This window comes from Mastomys coucha, unplaced genomic scaffold (assembly GCF_008632895.1).
Source record: "Mastomys coucha isolate ucsf_1 unplaced genomic scaffold, UCSF_Mcou_1 pScaffold20, whole genome shotgun sequence".
Classification (NCBI taxonomy): domain Eukaryota; kingdom Metazoa; phylum Chordata; class Mammalia; order Rodentia; family Muridae; genus Mastomys; species Mastomys coucha.
The window spans coordinates 79,953,458-79,978,079 of NW_022196903.1; the positions used below are offsets into that span (position 1 = coordinate 79,953,458).

The 24,622-nt window shown below is 43.4% G+C and overlaps 1 protein-coding gene across 9 annotated transcripts in view; it reads left to right on the plus strand.

The window, feature by feature from the left end:
• The window catches only part of CUNH2orf42 (chromosome unknown C2orf42 homolog), a 36,144-nt gene extending 12,055 nt beyond the window's left edge, over positions 1-24,089 (plus strand). For 8 of the 9 annotated variants that reach the window (XM_031382417.1, XM_031382420.1, XM_031382421.1 and 5 more), the window contains 6 exons: positions 1,640-1,744; positions 5,907-6,011; positions 10,681-10,788; positions 15,404-15,504; positions 19,026-19,188; positions 23,444-24,089. In XM_031382417.1, coding sequence (XP_031238277.1) covers positions 1,640-1,744; positions 5,907-6,011; positions 10,681-10,788; positions 15,404-15,504; positions 19,026-19,188; positions 23,444-23,652 — 791 coding nt within the window. In that variant the 3' untranslated portion in view covers positions 23,653-24,089. The remainder of the gene's footprint in view (positions 1-1,639; positions 1,745-5,906; positions 6,012-10,680; positions 10,789-15,403; positions 15,505-19,025; positions 19,189-23,443) is intronic. The other variant, XM_031382425.1, reaches the window with a different exon arrangement.
• Positions 24,090-24,622: the final 533 nt, after the last annotated feature.

Genomic DNA, 24,622 nt, shown 5'->3' on the forward strand with positions numbered 1-24,622 from the left:
TTAAGGGTAGAGTAGATGCTTAGCATGTACAAAATCTCCAGCACCAAACAGATCATTATAGTTAGGGGAGAACTTCAGGTCCCATGAGGAGCCCTGTCTCGTGGGAGCAAGGTAGAGAGCGATACAAGAAGATACTCAACATCCTGTTCTGGCTGCCACATGCTCATACTGTGCTCACCCCACCACCACCTCACACCCACGGACACCCCAAGCAAAGAGGAGATGAGCTAGCTGTAGTGGTGTATGCAAGTAAACCCAACACTTGGAGGTGGAGGTGGAGGATCAGCATCCAGATCATCCTTAGCTACATACCATGGTTGAGACCATGTCAGGCTGCCCTGTGTGAAACACAAAAACAAAAAAATCAAACAAATAAATATCATAAAATTATTCACAGAGAAGAAACTGGCAGAAAGCTCACCAGAGGTAAAAATAGCGGGTAGATTCTTTCCTTCCACTTCTGTTTTCCATCCCAATCTCTTATAAACAGTAGAAAAAGTTAAAAATGTTGTGTTTAATGGTTAATACTGGTTTGTTCTAGAAACTGTAAAGCTACCCTGATATTACCAAAGACTGTTTATGTTTTAGGTACTTTAGAAATTACTGCTACCCTGATATTACCAAAGACTGTTTATGTTTTAGGTACTTTAGAAATTACTAAAAAGTCAATTTTTATAATTTTACAGAATTAAAAATGATTATTTAGTGTGTCTTGCCTATATATACACATGCATGTATGTATGTTCCTGTATGTTTGTGCACCAAGTATGTTCCTAGGGAGTATGGAATCCCCCAGAACTACAGTGACAGGCAATATGAGCAACCGTGTGGGTTCTGGGAAACTGTAGAACCAGGATGAGCCATTGCTCTAGCCCCAGTTTTGCAGACTTCTTTTAAGATTATTTTTTGTCTTGGCTGAAGGGATAACTCAGTGAGTAAAGACTCTTGCTTGATAGTTTGAAGATCTGAGTAACTGGGGACTTTTATCCCTGGAGTCCCCATGGTGGAAAGAAAGAACTAATTCCCACAAATTGTCCTCTGACTTCTTTGTGCCCTATGGCACACCCACATACACACAAAATAAAAATGTCAGGAGACATGGCCCAGTAGTTAAGAGCACTGGATACTCTTCCAAAAGACACTATTGAGTTCACTTCCCAGCACCCACATGACAGCTCACAACTGTCTGTAACGCCAGTTCCAGGGGTCTGGCACCCTCATGTAGACATACATGAAGGCAAAAACAGAAATGAACATAGTATAAAAATAAATAAATCTTCAAAAATAAATTAAAATGTAACAGCAAAGTTACTTTGTCTTGTATGGAGGTAAGTTTACCTTTAACTCCTGATCCTGTCTCTACTTCCCATCTGCTAGATTACATGCCTAGCTGTAGACATGATGTCGTGTTATGTGTTGTTTTGTCTCTGAGACCCCAGGCCTGGGGCTCACCTTGCAGTGGAGGATGACCTTGAACGTATTCCACCTCCACTTCCTGCTGGCACAACAGGCTTATGCCATTGCTTTCAGATTATGGGGCATAGGGCTCAGTCCAGGGCTCAGTTCTTGTTAGGCAGCAGCTGAGTTCCGTCTCATTCCCAAGGCACATCTTAACTATTGGAACCTATTTGTGATCTAGGTGCACAGGTGAACAGCTCACTGATGCCGCAAGATGCAGTAAACAGCAATCTAAGGAAGAGTGGCCTGAAAAAGCCTGTGGTTACATCATCACTGAAAAGGCAGGGTAAGTTTCCCTTCCTAGACGGGGCTTCAGGGTGGAAACCACCCAGGGCAGTCAGGAGTCCTCAAAAGAAATGTTGCATGTTGTCACCTATTATGTGGTACAACATGATGTGATAAACAATAGCAGCAAGTGGAGTCCCCGCAGCTGAGGTCTCTCCTGTTCCCCTAGGTTCAAATCATGCTCAGAATTATGCTAGGATAGACAGGTGGCCCAGCAGTTTAGAAGAGTATTTGCTGCTCTGTTGTGAGTTTGGATCTTAGCTCTCTCTTGGACAGGTCACAGACACCTGTAACTCCAGCTCCAAGGGATTTTATATGTCATCCGACCTTGGAAAAACACATACACACAAAAGTAAAACAAATCCAAAACTAAATTGATAGCTCAGTGGTTTAGAGTACTTTCTGCTCTTTCAGAGGACCTAGGTTCAATTCCTAGCAACCACACGGCAGCTCACAACTGTAACTCAGTGTGGAGACCTGGCCATTTTGAACTTGTGGTTCAACTCTGCAAATAACTCCAACTCTAGGCAGTACAGTACCTCTCTGGCCTCCAAGAACCCTGAGAAGACACAGGGCACATACACATGCTGGCAAAACACCTGTGTGTGTAAAATAAATCGGATGAATCTCTAAATTATTATTTTGTTTATCTGTGTCTAAATACACCTGTTGTTTTGCCTGCAAGTATGTCTGTGCACTGCTTACATTAAGTGCTCTCAAAGGCCAAAAGAGGTTGTTGGATCTCCTGAGACTGGAGTTATGGACAGCTGTGAGCTGCTGTGTGGGTACTGGGAACTAAACCCAGCTCCTTTTGAAGAACAGCCAATGCTCCTTAACTGCTGAGCCATCACTCCAGCTTCTAAAATAAAATTAAAAAATAATAAATTGCCAGGCGGTGGTGTCGCATGCCTTTAATCCCAGCACTTGGGAGGCAGAGGCAGGTAGATTTCTGAGTTGGAGGCCAGCCTGGTCTACAGAGTGAGTTTCAGGACAACCAGGGCTATACAGAGAAACCCTGTCTCGAAAAACCAAAATAATAATAATAATAATAATAATAATAATAATAATAATAAATTATGTTGCCTTTATGGTGGTGTGTTCCTGCAATCCCAGTACTCAGGAAGCAGAGACAGAAGCCTAACCATAGTTGAAAGCCACCTGGTCTGCATACTGAACTTCATGCCGGGGGGAGCTACATGCAAGACCTTATCTTAAAAGAACCAACACAAAATAACAACAATGATCACAGAGACAGAGGGACAGCACTTGCCAGGAGTTAGTAGGATGGTATCTTGCAATGGAAGTGTTTTATGTCTTCCCTGTAGCTGCACATATGATAAAATGCAGAGCTGTGTACATGACATGCATGTATGTGCAGAGCAGGTAAAGGCAAATGGGTCCGTTGGGTTGTGTCCATTTCATTTTCCCAGGTGAGTATTTACTCTGGACGTCTTAAAACTTTCTTCTGGGAAGTCTTGGCAAAGTATACACAAGCTCTTGTTTTATTTTCTGAGATTGGCTCTTACTATGTAGGCCAATGTGGCTTTAAACTGATGCTCCCACTGCCTTAGCCTCCTGAGTGAACATTCAGGTTATAGATGTATACTATCACACTTTTTATTTTGTACAACTGCATAAGAATACACACTTAGCCGGGCGGTGGTGGCACACGCCTTTAACCCCAGCACTTGGGAGGCAGAGACAGGCGGATTTCTGAGTTCGAGGCCAGCCTGGTCTCCAGCGTGAGTTCCAGGACAGCCAGGACTACACAGAGAAACCCTGTCTGAAGAGAAAAAAAAGAATGTATATTTACAGGGAGAGATGGCTCAGCAGTTAAGAGCACTGATTGCTCTTCCAGAGGTCCTGAGTTGAATTCCCAGCAACCACATGGTGGCTCACAACCATCTGTAATCAGATCCTATGCCCTCTTCTGGGGTGTCCGAAGACAGCTATGGTGTACTTATATAGAATATAAATAAATCTTTTAAAAAAAAAAAAGAAGAGTACACAGTTATTAAAAAAAAGAATGTACACTTATATCAAAAAGTTGTATATACTCTTTAAAAAAAAACTTTAAAACTACTGAAAACAAAATTTTAAAGTCCTAACTTACATCTTTGTTTGTTTTTGTGGTACAAAAAGTTGAACCAGGGCCTCAAGATGCCAGGCCCGGCACCACACTGAGCCCCGTGGACCCCGCTCTTCATTCTAGTCTCATTAACCTCCATCCCTTGTTACTTCTTTCTCGGTAGTGTATTCCAGGGCTTTAGGATTTTTGCCATTTCCCTTTTATTTGATGATAAGCCTTCATTCCTTTTGCCGTTCTGTATACAAATGTTTACAGTTAAGTGTGAAGTGACTATAGCAACTCATAGTGAATTACCTCCCTTTTTTTATTTTTTATTTATTTTTTTATTTTTATTTTTATTTTTTTTTTGTTTTTTCAAGACAGGGTTTGTCTGTGTAGTCCTGGCTGTCCTGGAACTCCTTCTGTAGACTAAACTGGCCTTGAATTCACAAAGATCCGCCTGCCTCAGCCTATTGAGGGGTGGAATTAAAAGCGTGTGCCACCATTGCCTGGCCAATGCCTCCCTGCTTTTTTTATTTTATGGGTATGAGTACACTGTAGCTATACAGATGGCCGTGAGCCATCATATGGCTGCTGGGAATTGAACTCAGGACCTCTGCTTGCTCCGGTCCCACTAGCTCTGGTGTAATACACTGTAGCTTCTTCGGATGCACCAGAAGAGGGTGTCAGATCTCATCATGGATAGTTGTGAGCCACCATGTGGTTGCTGGGATCCAAACTCAGGACCTTCAGAACAGCAGTCAGTGCTCTTACCCGCTGAGCCATCTCGCCAGCCCCCTACCTCCCTGCTTTTAATTACTATTTTTACTTAATGTGAACAGGAGTTTTGCTTGTGTGTATGTCTGTATACTACATGCATGCCTCATGCCTACAGAGGCCAGAGGAACATCTGATCCCCTTGGAACTAGAGTTGTAAACAGAACAATTGGAAGCTGAAACCCAGTTCTTCAGGAGCAGCTACTGTTTTGTTTTGGCAGCTTTTTTTTTTTTTGGTTTTTCAAGACAGGGTTTCTCTGTGTAGCCCTGGCTATCCTGGAACTCACTCTGTAGACCAGGCTGGCCTCAAACTCAGAAATCTGCCTGCCTCTGCCTCCCAAGTGCTGGGATCAAAGACGTGTGCCACCACTGCTCAGCAGGAGCAGCACTGTTATTAACCTCTGAGCCATCTCTCTAGACCCTGGTTTGCTTTGCCTTAGTTTGTGTTGCCCTTGTAGACCAGGATGGCCTGGAACTCACAACAGTCCACCTGCTTCTGCCTCCTGACCGCTAGAGTTAAAGGTGTGCACCACCACACCTGGCTGTTCAACCTATTTTTCTCAAAACCCCTGAGAAGCCACAGATGGCCCTGGACTCTTGCTCCCCGCCTCTGTTTCCCAAATGCTGATATAGGCATACATCATCACTCCTGTGTTATACTCACTTTTATTATAAGGATGCACTGTCACACCTAGTATACATGGACTTTTCTTTTTGTTTTTTTAAGTTTTATGAAGCTGGAGAGATGGCTCAGCAGGTAAGAGCTCTTGATACTATTACAGAGGATCCAAGTTCAATTTTCAGAATTCACTTTGGGTGAAGCCCAAAGCACCTATAGCTCCAGCTTCAGGAAATCCAGTGGCCATGCTGGCCTCAGAGGCCACTGCATGCACATGATATATATAGAGAGAGAGATTTAGGTACTCATGTATCACACTGAATATCATAAAATGTATGTTATATGTCAATTAAAAAGAAAAAGCCCGCCGGGCAGTGGTGGCACATGCCTTTGATCCCAGCACTTGGGAGGCAGAGGCAGGCAGATTTCTGAGTTCCAGGCCAGCCTGATCTACAGAGTGAGTTCCAGGACAGCCAGGGCTACATAGAGAAACCCTGTCTTGAAAAACCAAAAAAAAAAAAAACAAACAAAAAAACGCCCTTAAAACCTATTTCACTGAATGTCTCTGTATTTAATTTTTATGTTTTTTTCCTGTATAAACCACTTGACTATTTCAAGCTTCAGCTAATTCTTTATTTAGAAAGAAAAGTAAAGTTAATGAAAACATTTGTTGTTGTTTTTTTTTTTCCCCTTTTCTAGTCTGTGGTCAGCTGTTAGATGAGGCACAAGTAACTTTGTCCTTCCAAGACTGGCTGGCTAGTGTCACAGAGCGCATCCATCAAACCATGCACTATCAGTTTGATGGTAAGTGTGCCTGAAGTGGGAGATAGTACAGTGGTATGTGGCAGCTCTACTCTGATTTGTAAGAAAACTAAGTGAGCTTGGGTCCCAAGCACTGAACCACAGAAAGTAAATGTCAAGCTGGCAAAGCTGGCAGGCAGTGCTGCAGCTGGAGGGTTGCCCCAAGTCTGTGGCCAGCCTGAGTTACAGACCGAGACCTTGTTCTGTTGTTGTAAAGAAGAGTGAAGTAGAGGTGTAGCTTAATGTTAAAGCATGTGTCCTGCATATACAAGTCTCTGAGTTCTTTCCCCAATACTAAGGGGAAAACAAAAAAGCTAGCCAGATGGCTTCATGGTAAAAGCACTTGCTGTCAAGCCTGACAACCTGAGTTTGATCTCCAGGACATATGAGGTTAAAGGAGAAAACCAATTCCCACAAGTTGTCCTTTGACCTATACATGTACACTGTGGCCCACATCCTTTCCTCTCTGATAAATAAATAAATGTGGGGCCGAAGAGATGGCTCAGCAGTTAAGAACACTGACTGCTCTTCCAGAGGTCCTGAGTTCAATTCCCAGCAACCACATAGTGGCTCACAACCATCCATAATGAGATCTATTGTCCTCTGCTAGTCTTAAGATAAAGACATAAAATAAATAATTATTTAAAAATAAATAAATATAATACAAAAACAGCAAACAAAGAAGAAAGACTTCAAAGTTGAAAGAACTAAAGAATCATTATCAAATGATTAATTTAATTATAATTGGACTACAGGACCAACAAAGTGGAGTTAGAGATAGAAGAAAAAAGAGCAGCAGATAAAAGCTGTAAGTCTGCCTGGGTCTTTGTGTTTGTGTCTGGTGTGTCATAGCTTTAGACTGTAAATGAATGAATACTGCTGGAGCCTCTGGAACCCAGGGAAGAGGAGCAGAGGTGGGCGAGGCTTAGTGCTCATTACCTTGAGCACAAGGAGGTGGATGGTGTGGCAGTTTATCTTCACTGTCAACTTGACTAGATTTGAGATTCGACTCAGAAACAGCACTGAGTGTATATGAGGATGATGACAGGATTTAACCGAGTGGGTGACAGTATCCTGTGGGCGGGATAAATCTAAGCACTGGACCAGCATTCACCTCTCTGCTTCCTGACACTGGTCGTGGTTGTAATGGGACCAGCCACCTCACACTCCTGCTGTCCAGTGCTAGAACCTCTCTGGCTGTCATGCCTTCCCTACTGTAAACCTATACCCTTAAACTGTGAGCCACAGGCCCTGTTTTCCTTAAGCTACTTGTGTTAGTATTTTGTCCAGCAGAATTCTTAATACAGGTTTCCTGATTTGTCAGGTAATGAAAAGCTCCATGCTTTTTAAGGCATCTTGATTATATGACCACCAAGAACCCACCTAAGAAAGTTTCACTCTGCTGGGCAGTGGTGGCGCACGCACGCCTTTGATCCCAGCACTTGGGAGGCAAAGGCAGGCAGATTTTTGAGTTCGGGGCCAGCCTGGTTTACAGAGTGAGTTCCAGGACAGCCAGGGCTATACAGAGAAACCCTGTCTCGTAAAACCAAAAAAAAAAAAAAAAAAGTTTCACTCTGGGTTTGGGAGGTATGAACTTGTAATCTCAATGCTAAAATGGTGGCCACCTGCTCTGGTTTAATTGGCAAGCTTCAAGTTTTGATGAGAGAACTTGTCTCAAAAATCCAGTTGCAGGTGGGCAGTGAGATGGTTCAACAAGGAAAGGTTCAACCTTCCCACCAAATCTGATATTCTGAGTTTAATCCCTGGAACTCATGGTAGTCAGCAAAACTGACTTCTGCAGGTTACCCTCTGATACCACACCCTCCCCAACATGTTTGCCATAGGTTGCATGCGCGCACACACACACACAGTATAAAAGAAATCAGGATTGGAGTGATAGCTTAGCAGTTAAGAGCATTTATTGCTCTTTCAGAAGACCTGAGTTCTGTTCCCAGCATCCACATGGTGACTCCATATCCCCAGTTCCAGGAGATCTAACACCTTCTTTTTTTTTTAAATGGCCTGGTTTATGAAATACTTTTTTTTCAAAGATTTATTTATTGTTATATCTAAGTACACTGTCTTCAGACACACCAGAAGAGGCTGTCAGATCTCATTACAGATGGTTGTGAGCCACCATGTAGTTGCTGGGAATTGAACTCAGGACCTTTGGAAGATCAGTCAGTGCTCGTAACCGCTGAGCCATCTCTCCAGCCCCACTAACACCTTCTTCTGACTTCTTCATGTACATATTGCACATACAGATATGCAGGCAAAATACTCATATACATAAAACATTTTTTAAAAATGTTTTAATAAGCAAAATGCCATACAGACAGCAAAGACAGTAGTAACACAGTCCTAAGAAAACCTTTAAGTTCACCTCTGGCCTCCACACTGCTTTCAAGTACATGTATTTGTTCCTGCACACATAAACCCACAACACATCTGTACACACTAAACACTGAGTTTTAACATTGGCATTCTACAGTCAATAAAAGTAAGCAAAGCCAGCTGGGTGTGATGATCTGCACCTAGAGTCTCACGGGAATCCATTCAAAGTCTCACTCAAAGGTGGTGGTGATACACATCTCTAATCCTAGCACTGCAAAAACAGAGGCAGTGGGTCTGTGGATCTCTGTGAGTTCCAGGACAGCCAGGGATACACAGAGAAACCCTATCTCAAAAAAAACCATAAAAACAAAAATTAGTAACACTTGGGAAACAGGCAGTTGGATGTCTATGAGTTCCAGGTTGAGGAAAGCCACTTAGAGTGACTCTGTCTCAAAACAAAACAAAAATATTTAAAAAAAAAAAAAAAAAAAAAATGGGCAGTGGTGGTGCACACCTTTAATCCCAGCCCTTGGGAGCAAGGGCAGTTGGATTTCGAGGCCAGCCTGGTCTACAGAGTGAGTTCCAGGACAGCCAGAGCTATACAGAAAAACCCTGTCTTGAAAAAACAAAATAAAACAAACAAACAAAAAAAGTGAATATAAAGTAGAAGTCTTTTCTATTCTAATTCTTAAAAATAAAAGTCTTATTTTTTTTTACTTGTTTGGAGTTCCTATTTTTTTTTGTTCTATTTTCCTTATTGTGTATGTTTGTGACTCTTGTGTGTGTGTGTGTGTGTGTGTGTGTGTGTGTATGTGTTTGAGTGTGTGTGCCATATTAGTGCAGGAGGTAACAGAAGCTGGAAGACTGTGTCAGGCTTCCCAGATCTGGAGTTCCAGGTGACCGTGAGCTACCTGACATGGGTGCTTGGAGCCAGCTCAGGTTCTCTGGAAGAGCAGCTAGTGTTGAGCCATTTCTCCAGCCCTCTTCTTTACTTTTTTGGTTTTTGTTTTGAGTGCTATATAGCCAGAGTGATTACAAACTCAGAACCCTGCCTCAGCCTCTAAAAATACTAGCATTATATTGCCCCACCTTACCTAACAACTCGTTTAATATATATTATTTAACATTTTAGAAAAAATAGATATATTTTACTTGAATGGGCATTTTGCCTGCAGGTATATATGCATACCACATATATCCCTGGTATCTACAAAGGTCAAAAGAGGTAGTCAGACCTCATGAAACTAGAGTTATAGATGGTTGTGAGCCACCATTGGGTGCTAGGAACCAAACCTGGGTCCTCTGCAAGAGCAACGAGTGCTCTAAACTATTGAACTAAAATTTTTTTTTCAAGTTAACCAGTAGTCTTTTTCTCAGAGCTCAGCATGCTGGGGCACCTGTAGTTGTAGCTCCTGTGGGACCAAGGAAGGAGGAGCCCTAAGGGTTAAGGTCAGTCTGGTCTCCATAATGAGTCAAGTCCAAACCCAGCCTGTGCTACAGAATAAGACTATGTCTAAGCAATGCCCAAAGCTCTGTGCTTCTCTGCAGAGCTCTAGAAGTTTCTGTTTGTAGAATTAAGAAAAACTCTGAGCTCAGCCGCCTCCCTGCAAAAGTCTGTTGACTTTTTCTTCATCCATACTACTTTTAAGAGATTTGTATGTTTTCTTATATTTTATGTGCCCTGGAGTCATAGTTAGACTGATGCTGACTGGACCTGCAGCAACCTAACCCTGTAATCATAGCACTCATGATCCTGACCATGCAGGGGAGAGCAGCCCCCTGCTTTGCTTAGACTGAATACAACCAGCAAGTGGATGGGCCAGCCAGAGGCCCCTTAGCTCTACTGACATGTTCTCATTTCAAACAGCCTTCAAGGGGAGAAGTCTACTCTGGTGGTGGTTACACAGCGGGGCTCTGAAAAGTCATCCTGGGTGGAGGATTGGTGTGCTATAAGCTAGGGACGAAGGACTGGGCTGATACGGCCCTTGGCCTGCGAGGTCCCATCAGTCTTTTTACCTTTGAATAAAAAAACCTCAATGGAGGGGTGGTGGTGGTAGGATTACATCTTATTTGGTTGGGAGAGGGGACATGCATGCCATGGCCAATGTATGGCAGTCAGAAGACAACTTGCAGGAATTGGTTCTCCCCTTTCACCATGTGGGTTCCAGTCAGGTTATCAAGCTGTGCAGCAGCAACCCGTACACACTGCTGTGTCTCTCCAGCCTGCCAACAGAGAAACTTAGGATCACAGCCCCATTCATTCCTTTCCTTTTCCCTGCCCTTGTACATCAAGAAAACAACTAAGTCTATTTAAATGACATCCTTCTCTTTTCTGCAGGCAAACCAGAGCCCCTGGTGTTTCACATTCCTCAGTCCTTTTTTGATGCCTTGCAACAGAGAATATCCATAGGAAGTGCAAAAAAGCGGCTCCCCAACTCCACCACAGGTGCGGGGTCTCCCTGGGGAAGCAATTGTGACCTAGAGAACTATGTGTGCAAAAATCTCCGTGGGACTGTGAGGGCTAGCGTGTCTGGACAAGTTGTGCTTATATAAAACTTTTGGCTATTAGCTCTTAGAAAAGTGACTGTCCCTCCAAAGACAGATACTTCTTCCAGTTGGAGTGAATGGAACCATTCAGGAGATGTAGACCTGGGAAATGATGAGCAGAGACTGGTTGGTACTTCTTGGTGTGGTACAGTTTCCACAAAAATATCTGAAGCTCCAGTGGCCAAAATCTAAAGGGATATCCACAGATGTGTCATCCATCGGTATGCAGATGGAACTGGGGGTCCCACTTTCTTGGCAGAGCCCTAACTTATGGTCAAGACATGATTGTTCACTAGCATCTTTGAGGGCATTTGTGTCAAACTGACAGAAGTCCAGAGGGAGCTTTCTGGAAACTTTGGTCTAAAGGAAACACTTCCAGTAGTACATTAAGAATGAAATTCCATCGAAAAACTAAAAAAAAAAAAAAAAAAAAAAAAAAAAAAAAAAAAAAAAAAAAAAAAAAGAATATAATTCCAGCTGGGCAGTGGTAGTGCATGCCTGTAGTTCCAGCACTTGAGAGGCAGAGACAGGTGGATCTCTGTGAGTTAGAGGCCAGCCTGGTCTGTAGAGTGAATTTCAGGACAGCCAGGGCTACAGAGAGAAATGCTGTCTCAAAAAATAAAAACAAACAACAACAACAACAACAAAATATAGTTCTAACCTGGCATGGTGGCACACACCTTTCATCACTGCAAACAGGAGGCAGAAGCAGGTGGATCTTTTAGTTCAAGACCAGCCTGGTGTACAGAGCAAGTTCCAAGACCCCCCAGGGCTACACAGAAGAAACTGTCTCAAAAAAAAATTAAATTAAAAAAATATACACATAATATATTCCTTAGCAAATTCTATTAGAAAGAGCCTACATCTGTAAGATTAGAACAAAATATCTTCAGAAAGTTCACAGGGAGAGGGAGAGTGCACACCTTTAATCCGAGCACTGTGGAGGCAGAGGCAAGTGAGTTTCTGAGAGTTTGAGTCTACCTGATCTACAAACTGACTGTACTGGACTGTTATACAGAGAAACTCTGTCTCAAAAAAGCAAAACAAAAACAACAAAAAAAGAAAGCTCATGTAGGAAAACAACAGCTGGAAACATTGTGTTAATTCCTTTTTCTGGTTGCTGTGACAGCTAACCCCAAAATGCAGTTTAGGAGAGAAAGGTTTGTTTTAACTCACCGTGGTGAGGAATTTGTGGCAGCAGTAGGTGACTGCTCACATGGCATCCACAGGAAGCAGAGAGAAATGAATGTTGGTGCTCGGCTCATTGTCTCATTTTTGTTTTGTTTAGCATTCTCACCATAAAATGGTACAACCCATATTTAGATGTGGTCTTCCTACCTGGTTAATCTATAAATTCCCTGAAAAATAACTCAGAGACTTGTTTCCATGGTGATTGTAAATTTCATCAAGTTGACAGTATTAACAATCACAAGACACCCATTGGTAACTTGACACCAGAGCCCATCACTATAAACCTTGACATTCATCTCTAGTTCCTATAAGTACATGGCCATCTCCAGGCAGTGGTGGCCCCCACCTTTAATCCCAGCACTTGGGAGGCAGAGGCAGGTGGATTTCTGAGTTTGAGGCCAGCCTGGTCTACAGACTGAGTTCCAGGACAGCCAGAGCTACAAGGAGAAACCATGTGTCAAAAAAAAAAAAAAAAAAAAAAAAAAAAAAAAAAAATACATGGCCATCTCATAATACAAAATACTTTCAGTTCAACCTTATAAATTCCCATAGGCTCTTAACAGTCCCAGCGGGTCTCATCTAAGACTCAAGTCAATCTTAACTGTGAACACCTATAAAATGAGAACCTACACTGAATATGCAATAGCATAGAATAAATATCCCTATTACAAAATGGAAGAATTGGGGTATAGCAAGGAATGATTGGATCAAAGCAAGACTGAAGCTCATCAGGGCAACACTAAATCCTGTACTTTCATTGGGCATCTGGGGCTCCAGAGGACCTGGGGAGCCCCACCCCTCCAACTCTGTTGCCTGAGGACACATAGCCTCTCTCTTGAGACAGCTCCATTCCATGTCTGCAGCTTTCCTTCACAAATGCTGGCTGGTACTGCTGTCTGACATCCTGGGTTCTCCCCTGCAGCCTAGGCTTCACCTTCACACCTCTGCTGAGCAGCCTCTCAGGATACCAGTCATGCCACACTTTGCCTGACTTCAGTGCTCTCCAGAACCATGGCACAGACTCCATGACTCCCTCAGTCTTGCATCTTTACTACCCACAGAACCAATATCTGGGGATAGTGCTGATAGCTCAGGATGGACCTGACCTCCTTCAGCCACAGCTGCAGTGGCTGTCGTGTGCTCACTCTGGGGGAACACTCTAGGCAGGTGTTTTTGAGCAGGGAACACTTTCCTTGCCATCCTCAATTTAGACTGTACTTTCTAGTGTAGTTTTATTTTCACACATTGGAGGCTGTGATGTGTGTGGTCTTACCCTCAAGGCCCTTGTCCTGTTGTCCCAGTACAGAGTGCCATATTGCTTTTTAGTGGCTCCAACCTAACCTAACCTAAAGGTTAGAGCTGCTTTCAATCCTGCCTTGTCTCTTAACTTTCAACTTGCTCATGCTCTTGTTGCTTGACAAACTGCACACTTTAATATCTTCTCTGCTCTTTTCTGTTCTTTCTTCCCTGGGGACCTGAATAAGCAGAGAGCCATAGCCATCGTATGCAGTCTGAATGCCATCTGTCTTAAGATGAACATGTTGTCCATTCCTTAATAATCCAGCTTTGCCCACGCTCTTGTGACATGGGCCAAAAAAAGCCAGTTTCTTTGTTTGAATAAAACATGAGTATCTACTGGCCTGGTTCCCGAGAGTCCTCATTCCTCTCTGAAGGCACATGGCATTTTGGTCTCCCACGCCCCCATCAGAATGCCAATTGGGCTCTATTTTATAGCACTCTAGGCTTTTTTAGCCCATGGAGCCAAACTCTTCCTTCCATATTCCTCCCATAAACCAGCTCCAAAGACCCAATAACCAGATAGTCAAGATTATCAGAGCAACAGCCCCACTTAATAATTCTGTGTTAGTTACTTGTTACTGTGATGAAATACTGACAGGAAGGACCTTCTGGAAGGAAGCATTTGTTTTGGCTCACTGTCTGGATACAGTCCACATGGTAGAAAAGGTATGACCCCAGGAAAATGAGGCAGCCATCACACTATCAACACCTAGCAAGCAGAGAGAGAGGAGTCCTGGAACTTAACTTGCATTCTCCTTTTTATTCAGTTTGGGACCCCAGCCTGTGGAATGATAGCACCCACAGTTAGGATGGGTCTTCCTACCTCAGCATAATCTAGAAACTGTCTCATACACCTGCCTAGAGGTTTGCATTGTGTTGCTGATTCTAAGTCCAAACAAGTTGATCATCAAGATTAACCATTATGGCAGGCATGATAGCAAATATGTTTAATCAAAGCACTCAGGAGGCAGAGACAGGTAGAGCTCTGGGAGTTTGTGGTCAGCCTAGTCTACAAAATGAGTTCCAGGTCAGTCACGGATACACAGGGAAACCCCATCGCCAAAGACATCAGCAAACATAAAGATTAACCATCACAAATTTTGAAGAAGGGAGACTTTTTAAAGATTTATTTATTTTATGTATGTGAGTACACTGTAGCTGTACAGATGGTTATGAGCCATCATGTGGTTGCTGGGAATTGAATTCAGGACCTCTGCTCGCTCTGGTCAGCCCCGTTGATTCCAACCCAAAGATTTATTTATAATCTAAGTACACTGTAGCTGTCTTCAGACACACCAGAAGAAGGCATCAGATCCCATTACAGATGGTGGTGAGCCACCATGTGTTTGATGGGAATTGAACTCAGGACCTCTGGAAAAGCAGTCAGTGTTCCTAACCACTGAGCCATCTCTCCAGCCCCAAGATTTTATTTTTCGAGTAACATTTTAGAAATAAAGATGGGGGGAGAGAGAACAGGTGGCCAACAACCAGAAATGATCACAAGCAGAAAGGAAAGGTGTTTCTTTAGGAAGTTGTTACATGATATAATAGTGACTGTAGTCTAGTTTTGAGTAATGCAAGCTGTGAATGCACAATGCTTTGAGACTCGAAGACCTTCATGTTCATAGCTTATTTGTGTAATTTTAAAGGACTATGATTTGACCCATTGGATCTCATGTTGTAAGAGGTTTTTAGTATGGAATTCTATGCACATAGCTCTACCACACTTAGGAACAGTAGCTCAAGGACCTGGGTTTGTCCTAGCACTACAGAAAAGAAGCAACAACAACAAAATATGTAAACAAGTTTCTAAGGTCTAAAAAGGAAGGTCTGGAAGCCTCAGCCTTCTGCATGGGAGGTCCGTTTCCCGTGCTCAGTCAGTAACCTGCCCGACTGTTGCACACTTGCAGGAGGTCGGGGTCGAGGAGAATGACTGCCCCCCAGTGAGCTGCACGCTGGGGTAGCGAGCTCCCTGGGGGCACACTGCTTCAGTATTCACATTTGTCCCTTCCTTCTCACTGCAGCCTTTGTTCGGAAAGATGCTTTGCCACTGGGAACCTTTTCAAAGTACACCTGGCATATCACTAATATTCTGCAAGTCAAACAAATCTTAGACACCCCAGAGGTAAGTGTGTGTGTGTGTGTGTGTGTGTGTGTGTGTGTGTGTGTGCAGGCACACAAGCACACTTGTACATCTGGATATGAAGACTAGAAGTTCACATTAGATATCTTTTTCAACCACGCTCGACCTTATTTTTTGAGATATGGTCTTTTGTCATCGTTGTTTTGTTCGAGACAGTTTCTATGTGTAGTTCTGGTTGTCCTGGAATTTGCTCTGTAGACCAGGCTGGCCTCAAACTCAAAAGAGATCCACCTGCTTTGCCTCCCAATTACTGGGATTAAATGCATATGTCACCACCACCTGGCAAGAGACAACATGGTCTTTCATTGGCCTGAAGCTCAAACAATTTAGTCAAGACTAGCTGGCCAACAAGCCCGAGGTCCCAGCTCAGCTGTCTCTCCTCCCCCACCTTGTTTTTGAATCAGCGTCTTTCTTTAGCCTGGAGCTCACCAAGTACATTAGGTTGGGTGGCATGTGAGCCCCAGGGTTCCACATGTCTCTGTATCTCCAGCACTGAAATCACAAGCAAGTCCCACCACACCTGAGTTTCTGGTCCTTCTGCTTGCATGCTAAGCACTTCACTGGTTGAGCCACCTCCCCAGCTCTTGAAGTTCCTTTTTCATGCTAAAGGATTGTCTAGATATAGTCTGTATAGTTCTGAGTCTGATTTTGGTAACTCTTCATGCTTTAGAAAGTGTTTTTAAAAGGGGCCAGTGAGATCACTCAGCAGGTAAAGGTTTGATGGCTTTGAATATGGTCCCAGCCCATATATAATGGAATCCATGAGTTCGAGGCCAGCCTGGTCTACAGAGCAAGTTCCAGGACAGCCAGGGCTATATAGAGAAACCCTGTCTTGAAAAACAAAACAAAACAAAACAAAAACTGGAATCCAGTGGGACACACTGTCAAGCCCAGATCTAAGATGGAGGCAGGAGAATCAGATGCCTAACTCATCTTCAGCTGCATCTCAAGTCAGAAGCCAACCTCCACTATATGAATGAAATCCCTGAATGAAAAAACAAAGCAGCCACAAAAAAGCATCACAAGTCTAAGATACTGGTTTTGGGGGCTTTTGGGGGGTTTTGGGGGGGTTTTTTTGTTGTTGGTTTTTTGGTTTTTGGTTTTTGGTTTTTGGTTTTTTTTGGCCTCTGGGGTCAGAAAGCACTGTTTGTACAGTCCTTTAATCCCAGCACTCAGGAGTCAGAGGCCAGCCTATCTACATGGCAAGTTCCAGACTACCTACCAAGCTACCAAGAAAGACCCTGTCCTCCAACCTCCTGCCTCCCCAAAAAAACAAAGCAGGATTTTCCTTGTGAATTCATAAGACATTCTATCTATGAAGTCACCAGGTCTTGTTTAAGCTCTCCTCCTCAAACTGTAATTTGATGACCTCTGTTTATTTTCTTTCCCTAGGACACACTGAATATTTTACTACATCTACTTGCTTGCTTGCTTGCTTATTTATTTATTTATTTATTTATTTTGTGTGTGTGTGTGTGTGTGTGTGTGTGTGTATACAATTCAGCTCCCTCCTCCTGTCAGTTCTAGGGCTTGAACTCAGGTGGTCACCCTTGCTCCCCCTTGCTCCAGGTGCCATTACCAACTCAGCCATCTCACAGGCCCAATACTATGCGTTTTAAAATGGTTTGTTGAAGTAGATCTGAAATTTTGACAGATCACTCCTTTCCTACAGAAGTAGAATATTTCAGAAAATTCAACATAGTATGACTCTGATACATGAAGGTTTATTTAGCCAGGCTTACTAGCTCATACTTAAAATCCAGTACTTGGGAGGCAAAGGCAGAAATCTGGAATTTCAGGGGTATACAGTGAGACTATCTCAAGAACAAAGACAAAAAGATGAGATTATCGGCAAAGTATCATTGTGTTCAGAAGTAAGGTTTTGATGACTGCGCAGCTTATGTGTGAGCCCTAGAAGACAGGGTCAGTGAGAGAACGTGTCTGGAAGCTGAGTGTGACAGAGTAGCACTCTCCGTCGTCCTCTTGTCTCTCTGTGTGCATATATAAGCACATGTATCTGTATACATGTTCACTTATACAATACATACATACATGGAATACAAAACTATTTTTTTAATCTTTTTTTAAATTTTTGAATTTATTTTATGTATATGAGTACACTGTAGCTGTACAGATGGTTGTGAGCCACCATGTGGTTGCTGGGATTTTAACTCAGGACTTTTGGAAGAGCAGTCAGTGCTCTTAACTGCTGAGCCATCTCTCCAGCCCAATGCAAAACTATTTTTAAAAGAAAGTTTATTGAAGGGCTGGAGAGATGGCTCAGCAGTTAAGAACACTGACTGCTCTTCCAGAGGTCCTGAGTTCAATTCCCAGCAACCACATGGTGGCTCACAACCATCTGTAATGAGATCTGATGCCCTCTTCTGGTGTGTCTGAAGACAGCTACAGTATACTTACATATAATAAATAAATAAATCTTAAGAAAAAACAAAGAAATTTTATTGATTCACCTGCACTTAAAAACAGTATCATGGGGTTGGAGAAATGACTCAGTGATTGATTAATTAAACCCAGGTTCAATTTCAGCACCTATATGGCTGCTCACAACTGCCATGTAACTGTAACTATAATTTTAGCTCCACAGTATCTAACACTCTTCCTCTGACTTCTCAAGCACCCACATACATGAGAGGCATATATACATTACACATTGCCAGGTCCCAAAGAAGCCTCTGGCTCCTCCCTGCACTCCGCCCCCTAAATTCCCCAGTCCAGGGCATGCCTTCTCCCAGTTTCTCTTTGCTATGTAACTCAGCCATTTTGGCTATGAACACTGTTAGTTCTGCTCTTGGTTCTCATGTCTTCTCTGAGCCTCTTCCCCACACCCCCTCTCTTTTCCTCTTGCTCCCTACCCCCATGAGAGGATCTCATGGCCTGGTTCAGACCCTTCCAGATGCCTCTGGCTGTCCTCTCCCTCATATCTACAATAAAACCTCAACAATACTGAGGTGCAGTCATGCCCTCATTTTCATTCGCACACATATATATGAGTAATAAAATATATATGTATATATGTATATTTATATATACATATATATAAATTTTATACATATATATTATTTTTTGTTTTGTTTTGTTTTTTTAAGACAGGGTTTCCCTGTATAGCCCTGGCTGTCCTGGAGCTCACTTTGTAGACAAGGCTGGCCTTGAACTCAGAAATCCACCTGCCTCTGCCTCCCAACTGCTGGGACTAAAGGCGTGTGCCACCACCGCCCGGCTTTTCTTTTTGGTTTTTCCAGACAAGGTTTCTCTGTCTGTATAGCCCTGGCTGTCCTGGAACTCACTCTGTAGACCAGGCTGGCCTTGAACTCAGAAATCTGCCTGCCCTCTGCCTCCCAAGTGCTGGGATTAAAGGGGTATGCCACCACTGCCCAGCAAAATTAATATTTTTAAAAGATGGAATCATAAGAGACCTAGTGGCACCCAAGATACATGTACGTCAAGTTTTCTGTGTCTCCCTCTTTTGCTGTCTCTGTGTCCAGATGCCCCTGGAAATCACACGTAGCTTTATCCAGAACCGGGATGGGACTTATGAGCTGTTCAAATGCCCTAAAGTGGAAGTAGAGAGCATAGCGGAAACCTACGGCCGAATAGAGAAGCAGCCTGTGCTGAGACCTTTGGAGCTGAAAACCTTCCTCAAAGTTGGTAAGTGACTTTCAGAAGCACCTCTGCTGGAGCTCTGTTCCTGAGGCCCTGGATCTTGTCCTTAATCAAAGCACATGCACTCCTTTTTGTAAGAGCCTGAAAAACATGTTTGTCCCTTTTGAGGTGGTAATTTCTAAACAACAGCTGAATGGGTGATATTGTGAGAGATCATGAATTAGTAAACCAACCTCCCTGCAGCCTGCCCTCCTCACAGAAGCATCACAGTTATTTCTATGTAACACCCTCCCCACATCTCACTTTGTAGCCCTGGCTGGTCTGAAACTCACTGTGCAGACTGAATGGAGAGAGGGAGAGGGAAAGGGAGAGAGATAGCTCAGCAGTTAAGAGCACTGACTGCTCTTCCAGAGGTCCTGAGTTCAATTCCCAGCAACCACATGGTGGCTCACAACCATCTGTAATGGGATCTGATGCCCTCTTCTGGTGTGTCTGAAGACAGCTACAGTGTACTCATATACATAAAATAAACAAATCAAAACAAACAAACAAACAAAAAAAAGCTACTACTCCTAAGTAAGGTGAAGGAGGTTTATTGTAGATAAAAGGAAGACCGTAGCCAGAGGCTAGTCTGCATATTTTATCACTGGTAAATGTTTGATCCTCTGAAGTTTATTTATTTATTTAGTTGGTTGGTTGGTTGGTTTTTTTGAGATGAAGTTTATTCTTGTGTATATTACTAATATGCCAACCATCTTCTGCTTTCTTCCAGATCTTTATTGGTTGGTGTCCTATATTTGATATAAGAAACTATAAGTTTCTTATATCAAATATATGAGTCAGATGAGGTGGGACTTGCTTTTAATCAGATGCATTCAGATAGCAGAAGCAGGCAGATCTATGAGTTCCAGGCCAGCCAAGGTTACAGAGACCCTGTCTTAAATAATAAAACATGCTTCCATGTGTTTTTGTTCCTGGTAGGAAACACCATTAGTCTGTGTCGTCTTCAGCCAGTCTTCAGCCAGTGCGTGGCAGAGTTTGGCTGTGCTGTGGAACCATGCAGATTTGACTTTATGTCTGAGCTTCACCCCCTCTTGCTGGGCTCCCTCTCCAGTGCTTCCTGCTGTTACTGGCTATGCTGCTCTGTGTCAAAGCCAACAGTGGGGGAGGAGTGTGCATGTCACAGTGGGCTTGTGGAGAGAGGGCAGAGGGCAAACTGTGGGAGTTGGTTCTCCTTGCACCATGAGGGTCAGGTCATCTGGCGTGGAAGCCTTTAGCCTAGCCACTTCACTGGCCCTTGACGGTTTCTTCTGAGTAGTTACAGTAGCACTGGCTGCTCTTCCTTTCATTCCTCTAGTCTCTTTTCTTTTTAAACCCCATTGGAGCTACTTATTCTCTGGTTGGTGCAAGTCTACCTGGGTGGTTAATCCCTGGGCACTTGTTTTTAATTTGTTACTTAGTGTACATTTAATATATTTGGGGATGGGGTAGAAAGTACTATGGAACATGGATAGAGGACAGCTCGAAAAAGTTGGTTCTCTCCTACCACCAAGGGCTTCCTGAAAGTGCCTTTAGCCACTAGAGCACCTTGTTGGCCTTCTTCTGTTTGTTCCAGGGTCTCACTATGTAACCCTGGCTGACCTGAAACTTGCTATGTAGGCCAGGCTAGCCTCCAGCTCACAGAGATCCACCTGCCTCTGCATCCAAAAAGTGCTGGATTACAGGCATGGGCCCAGTCTTGGTTTCTTATTTAAAGCTGAAGAGAGTAAAATGTTCTGCATTAGAATTTTGGTAAACCTCCCTCCTCCTTTGTTAAGAATGTGTTACAAACTGAGGGTGGTGGTAAATGCTTTTAAACCCAGCACTCTACAAGCAGAGGGGTGAGCCTGGTCCACAGAGCTAGTTCCAGAACAGTGAGGGCTGCACAGAGAAAGCCAGTCACAAAAAAGAAAAAGGGGGTCGGGAGATGTCTTAGTCAGGGTTTCTATTCCTGCTCAAACATCATCATGACCAAGAAGCAGGTTAGGGAGGAAAGGGTTTATTCAGCTTACTTCTACATTGTTGTTCATCACCAGAGGAAACCAGGACTGGAACTCAAGCAGGTCAGGAAGCAGGAGCTGATGCAGAGGCCATGGAGGGATGTTACTTACTGGCTTGCTTCCCCTGGCTTGCTCAACCTGCTCTCTTATAGAACCCAAGACTACCAGCCCAGGGATGGCACCACCTACAATGGGCCCTCCCACCCTTGATCACTAATTGAGAAAATTCCTTACAGCTGGATCTCATGGAGGCATTTCCTCAAAGGAGGCTCCTTTCTCTGTGATAACTCCAGCTTGTGTCAAGTTGATACACAAAACCAGCCAGTACAGGGGTTTTACAAAACTCAGACTCCAAGCATGTGGGTTTCTGGGTTCTGGAACTCACTCTGTAGACCAGGCTGCCTCAAACTCAGAAATCTGCCTGCCTCTGCCTCCCAAGTGCACCACCGCCCGGCGGTTTCTGGGTTCTTATTTTTACCTCATACATGCAGACCCCATCTTCCTGAAAGTTCTGACATTGGTAGTCAGCTTTTTTTTTTTTTTTTTGGTTTTTCAAGACAGGGTTTCTCTGTGTATCCCTGGTTGTCCTGGAACTCACTCTATAGACCAGGCTGGCCTCCAACTCAGAAATCCACCTGCCTCTGCCTCCCAAGTGCTGGGATTAAAGGCGTGCACCACCACCACCTGGCCATTGGTAATCAGCTTTAACCATGCTTTTTAAGTCATCAGTTGAGCTTCCCGAATTTTCTATTTTCACTGACATTTAAGTGAAGTCCTAGCAGCTCTGTATCTTTTTTTTTTTTTTTAAGGTTTATTTATTTATTATGTGTAAGTACACTGTAGCTGTCTTCAGACACACCAGAAGAGGGCATCAGATCTCATTAAGGATGGTTATTAGCCACCATGTGGTTGCTGGGATTTGAACTCAGGACCTTCGGAAGAGCAGTCAGTGCTCTTAACTGCTGAGCCATCTCTCCACCCCATCAGCTCTGTATCTTTAAATGGAAGCTGTGATGCCTGCCAAATGAGCCAGACAGTCCCTTGACACAGAGCTCTGCAGCTCTGTGTCACAAGCCTCAGGTTCCTCCAGGGAGCAGTTCCTTCCTGACCACTGTGACAAGGAAATAGCTGACACAGTGAAGTGGGCTACACAAGGCCGCCTGTTGGGGAATAAAATCAGGAGTGAAGTCCATAGAATTATATTAGCTTAGGGAGCCAGAATGCTGAGAGGAAAAGTATCCTATCCTATGTGTGTTACTGTCAGGGTCTTTTGTCTGTCTTTCTCTTTGATTATTTGTTTTGTTTTGTTTTGTTTTGCTTTACTTATGTTTAAAGGGTGGTTTGTATTTCTGTGTGCAATTGCCATCAGTGGTTCCCTGGGAGCTGGAGCTGTAAGTGGTTGAGAGTCAACCAATGAAGCTGCTGGGAAACGGGTCCTATGCAAAAGCAGCAGACACACCATCACAAAACCGGCTCTCCAGCACCTAGTTAATTTTTTTTAAAACTTTTTCTTCTGAAAGACTTCCTTCTTTTTTTTAAAAATTTTGTTTGTTTGTTTGTTTTATGCATATTAGTACACTGTATCTGTCTTCAGACACACCAGAAGAGGGCATCGAATCCCATTACAGATGGTTGTGAGCCACCATGTGGTTGCTAGGAATTGAACTCAGGACCTCTGGAATAACAGCCAGTGCTCTTAACCGCTAAGCCATCTCTCCAGCCCCCAAGACTTCCTTTTTTGATTGTGTTTTGTTTGTTTTTTGTTTATAGAATGGACTTGAACCTTCAGTCCACCTCAAGATCCCAAGAGCTGGGTACACTGGCATATACAATGCCCAGCTAAACTCTCCATTTTTATCTGGCAAAGGGCAGTCATTTCATTTCATATGCAGCTGTGAGTCTAGCCTTCAACACCAGTAAAATATAAATTGTTCTTAACTTTATTGTTATAGTAAAGGAGTTGTGTGTGTGTGCCACAGCATGAATATGGACCTCAGAGGACAATTTGGTGGAGTTAGTTCTTTCCATCCAACTTTATGTAGTTTCAGGAGATTGAACTCAGTTTGCCAGGCTGTGTTCCCAATGCCTTTATATTGAGCCATCTTGCCAGCCACACTAGAGTTAGTATATACTACACAGTAAATATGAGTTCAAGTGCATCCTGAGCTCCAGTGAAAACCCTGTCTAAAAACAAAGGCAAAAACAAAGAAAGGAACAGTCAGGTGGACCCATACTAATTGGCCTCCCCTTTCCTTCTATAGGTAACACTTCCCCGGATCAAAAGGAGCCAACACCCTTTATTATTGAGTGGATCCCAGATATTCTCCCGCAATCCAAGATTGGTGAGCTTCGAATCAAGTTTGAGTATGGTCACCACCGGAATGGACATGTGGCTGACTACCAGGACCCAAGGCCACCCATGGACCAACCTTTGGAGCTGGCCCCTCTGACTACTATTACTTTCCCTTGAGGCAAATCAAGAGTATTTTGCAGAGTTTGCACATCCTAACACCTGAGGACTATAAACCCTAGTAGCACTTCTATGACCCCTGCTAAGGAACTGCACTTGCCTAAGATGCCGTTACTCAGCCCATCCATGTGTGTTCTGTAGAAGAAACTCCTGTAAATAGCCCTGTGTGTACAGTCTTCATTACTAATAAGGCACTTATTTCTGACCAGAGTTTTACAAGAAACAAGAAAAGTCCAGCTCATTGGCTTCTCGTGGATTCACCTGCAGCTTGTTTATCTGTAATTCTCCAAAAGTCAAAGCACTGAATCTTAGCCAGCAGTGTAGGGAAGTTAATGATGCCCTGGGCTGAGCAGAATCCTGTCTCTCTGCCTGAGAGCTCCAATCATATCCTTTATCCTGATAACAAAATAAAGTACAGTGTCACTAGTTTTTCCAAATGGTGCCATCGATGTCATGATTTTACAATTAGAACCTTTGGGAGAATTTATCTTGTAGTCAACAGGAAAAAGTGGGCATTGCCAGGGGATCAGCAACACTTATTCACCACTACTTCCCACTCACCCACCCCACACAACCAGGTTTCTCTGTGTAGCCTTGGCTGTCCTGGAACTCAGTAGACCAGGCTGGCCTTGAACTCAGAGATTCATCTGCCTCTGCCTCCCAAGTTCTGGGATTAAAGGCATTTATTGTTATTATCATTATCATCATTATCATTATTCAGAATAACTATTATTATTATTCTGATAATTATTATTCTGAATATATTCAGGAGGTAGAGGTAGCCTGGTCTACATAGTGAGTTCCAGTACAGCAAGAAGAACAAAATGAGAACCTGTGGGGGGTGGGGTGGGTTTTTTTGTTTGTTTTTAAAACAGCTGGTAAAATTCAAAACCTAGTTCTGGGTTCACTCACCACAGAACAGAGATGGTGAAGGGAGTGAAGATTTGCCTTCTAGGAGAGGAGGAAACCT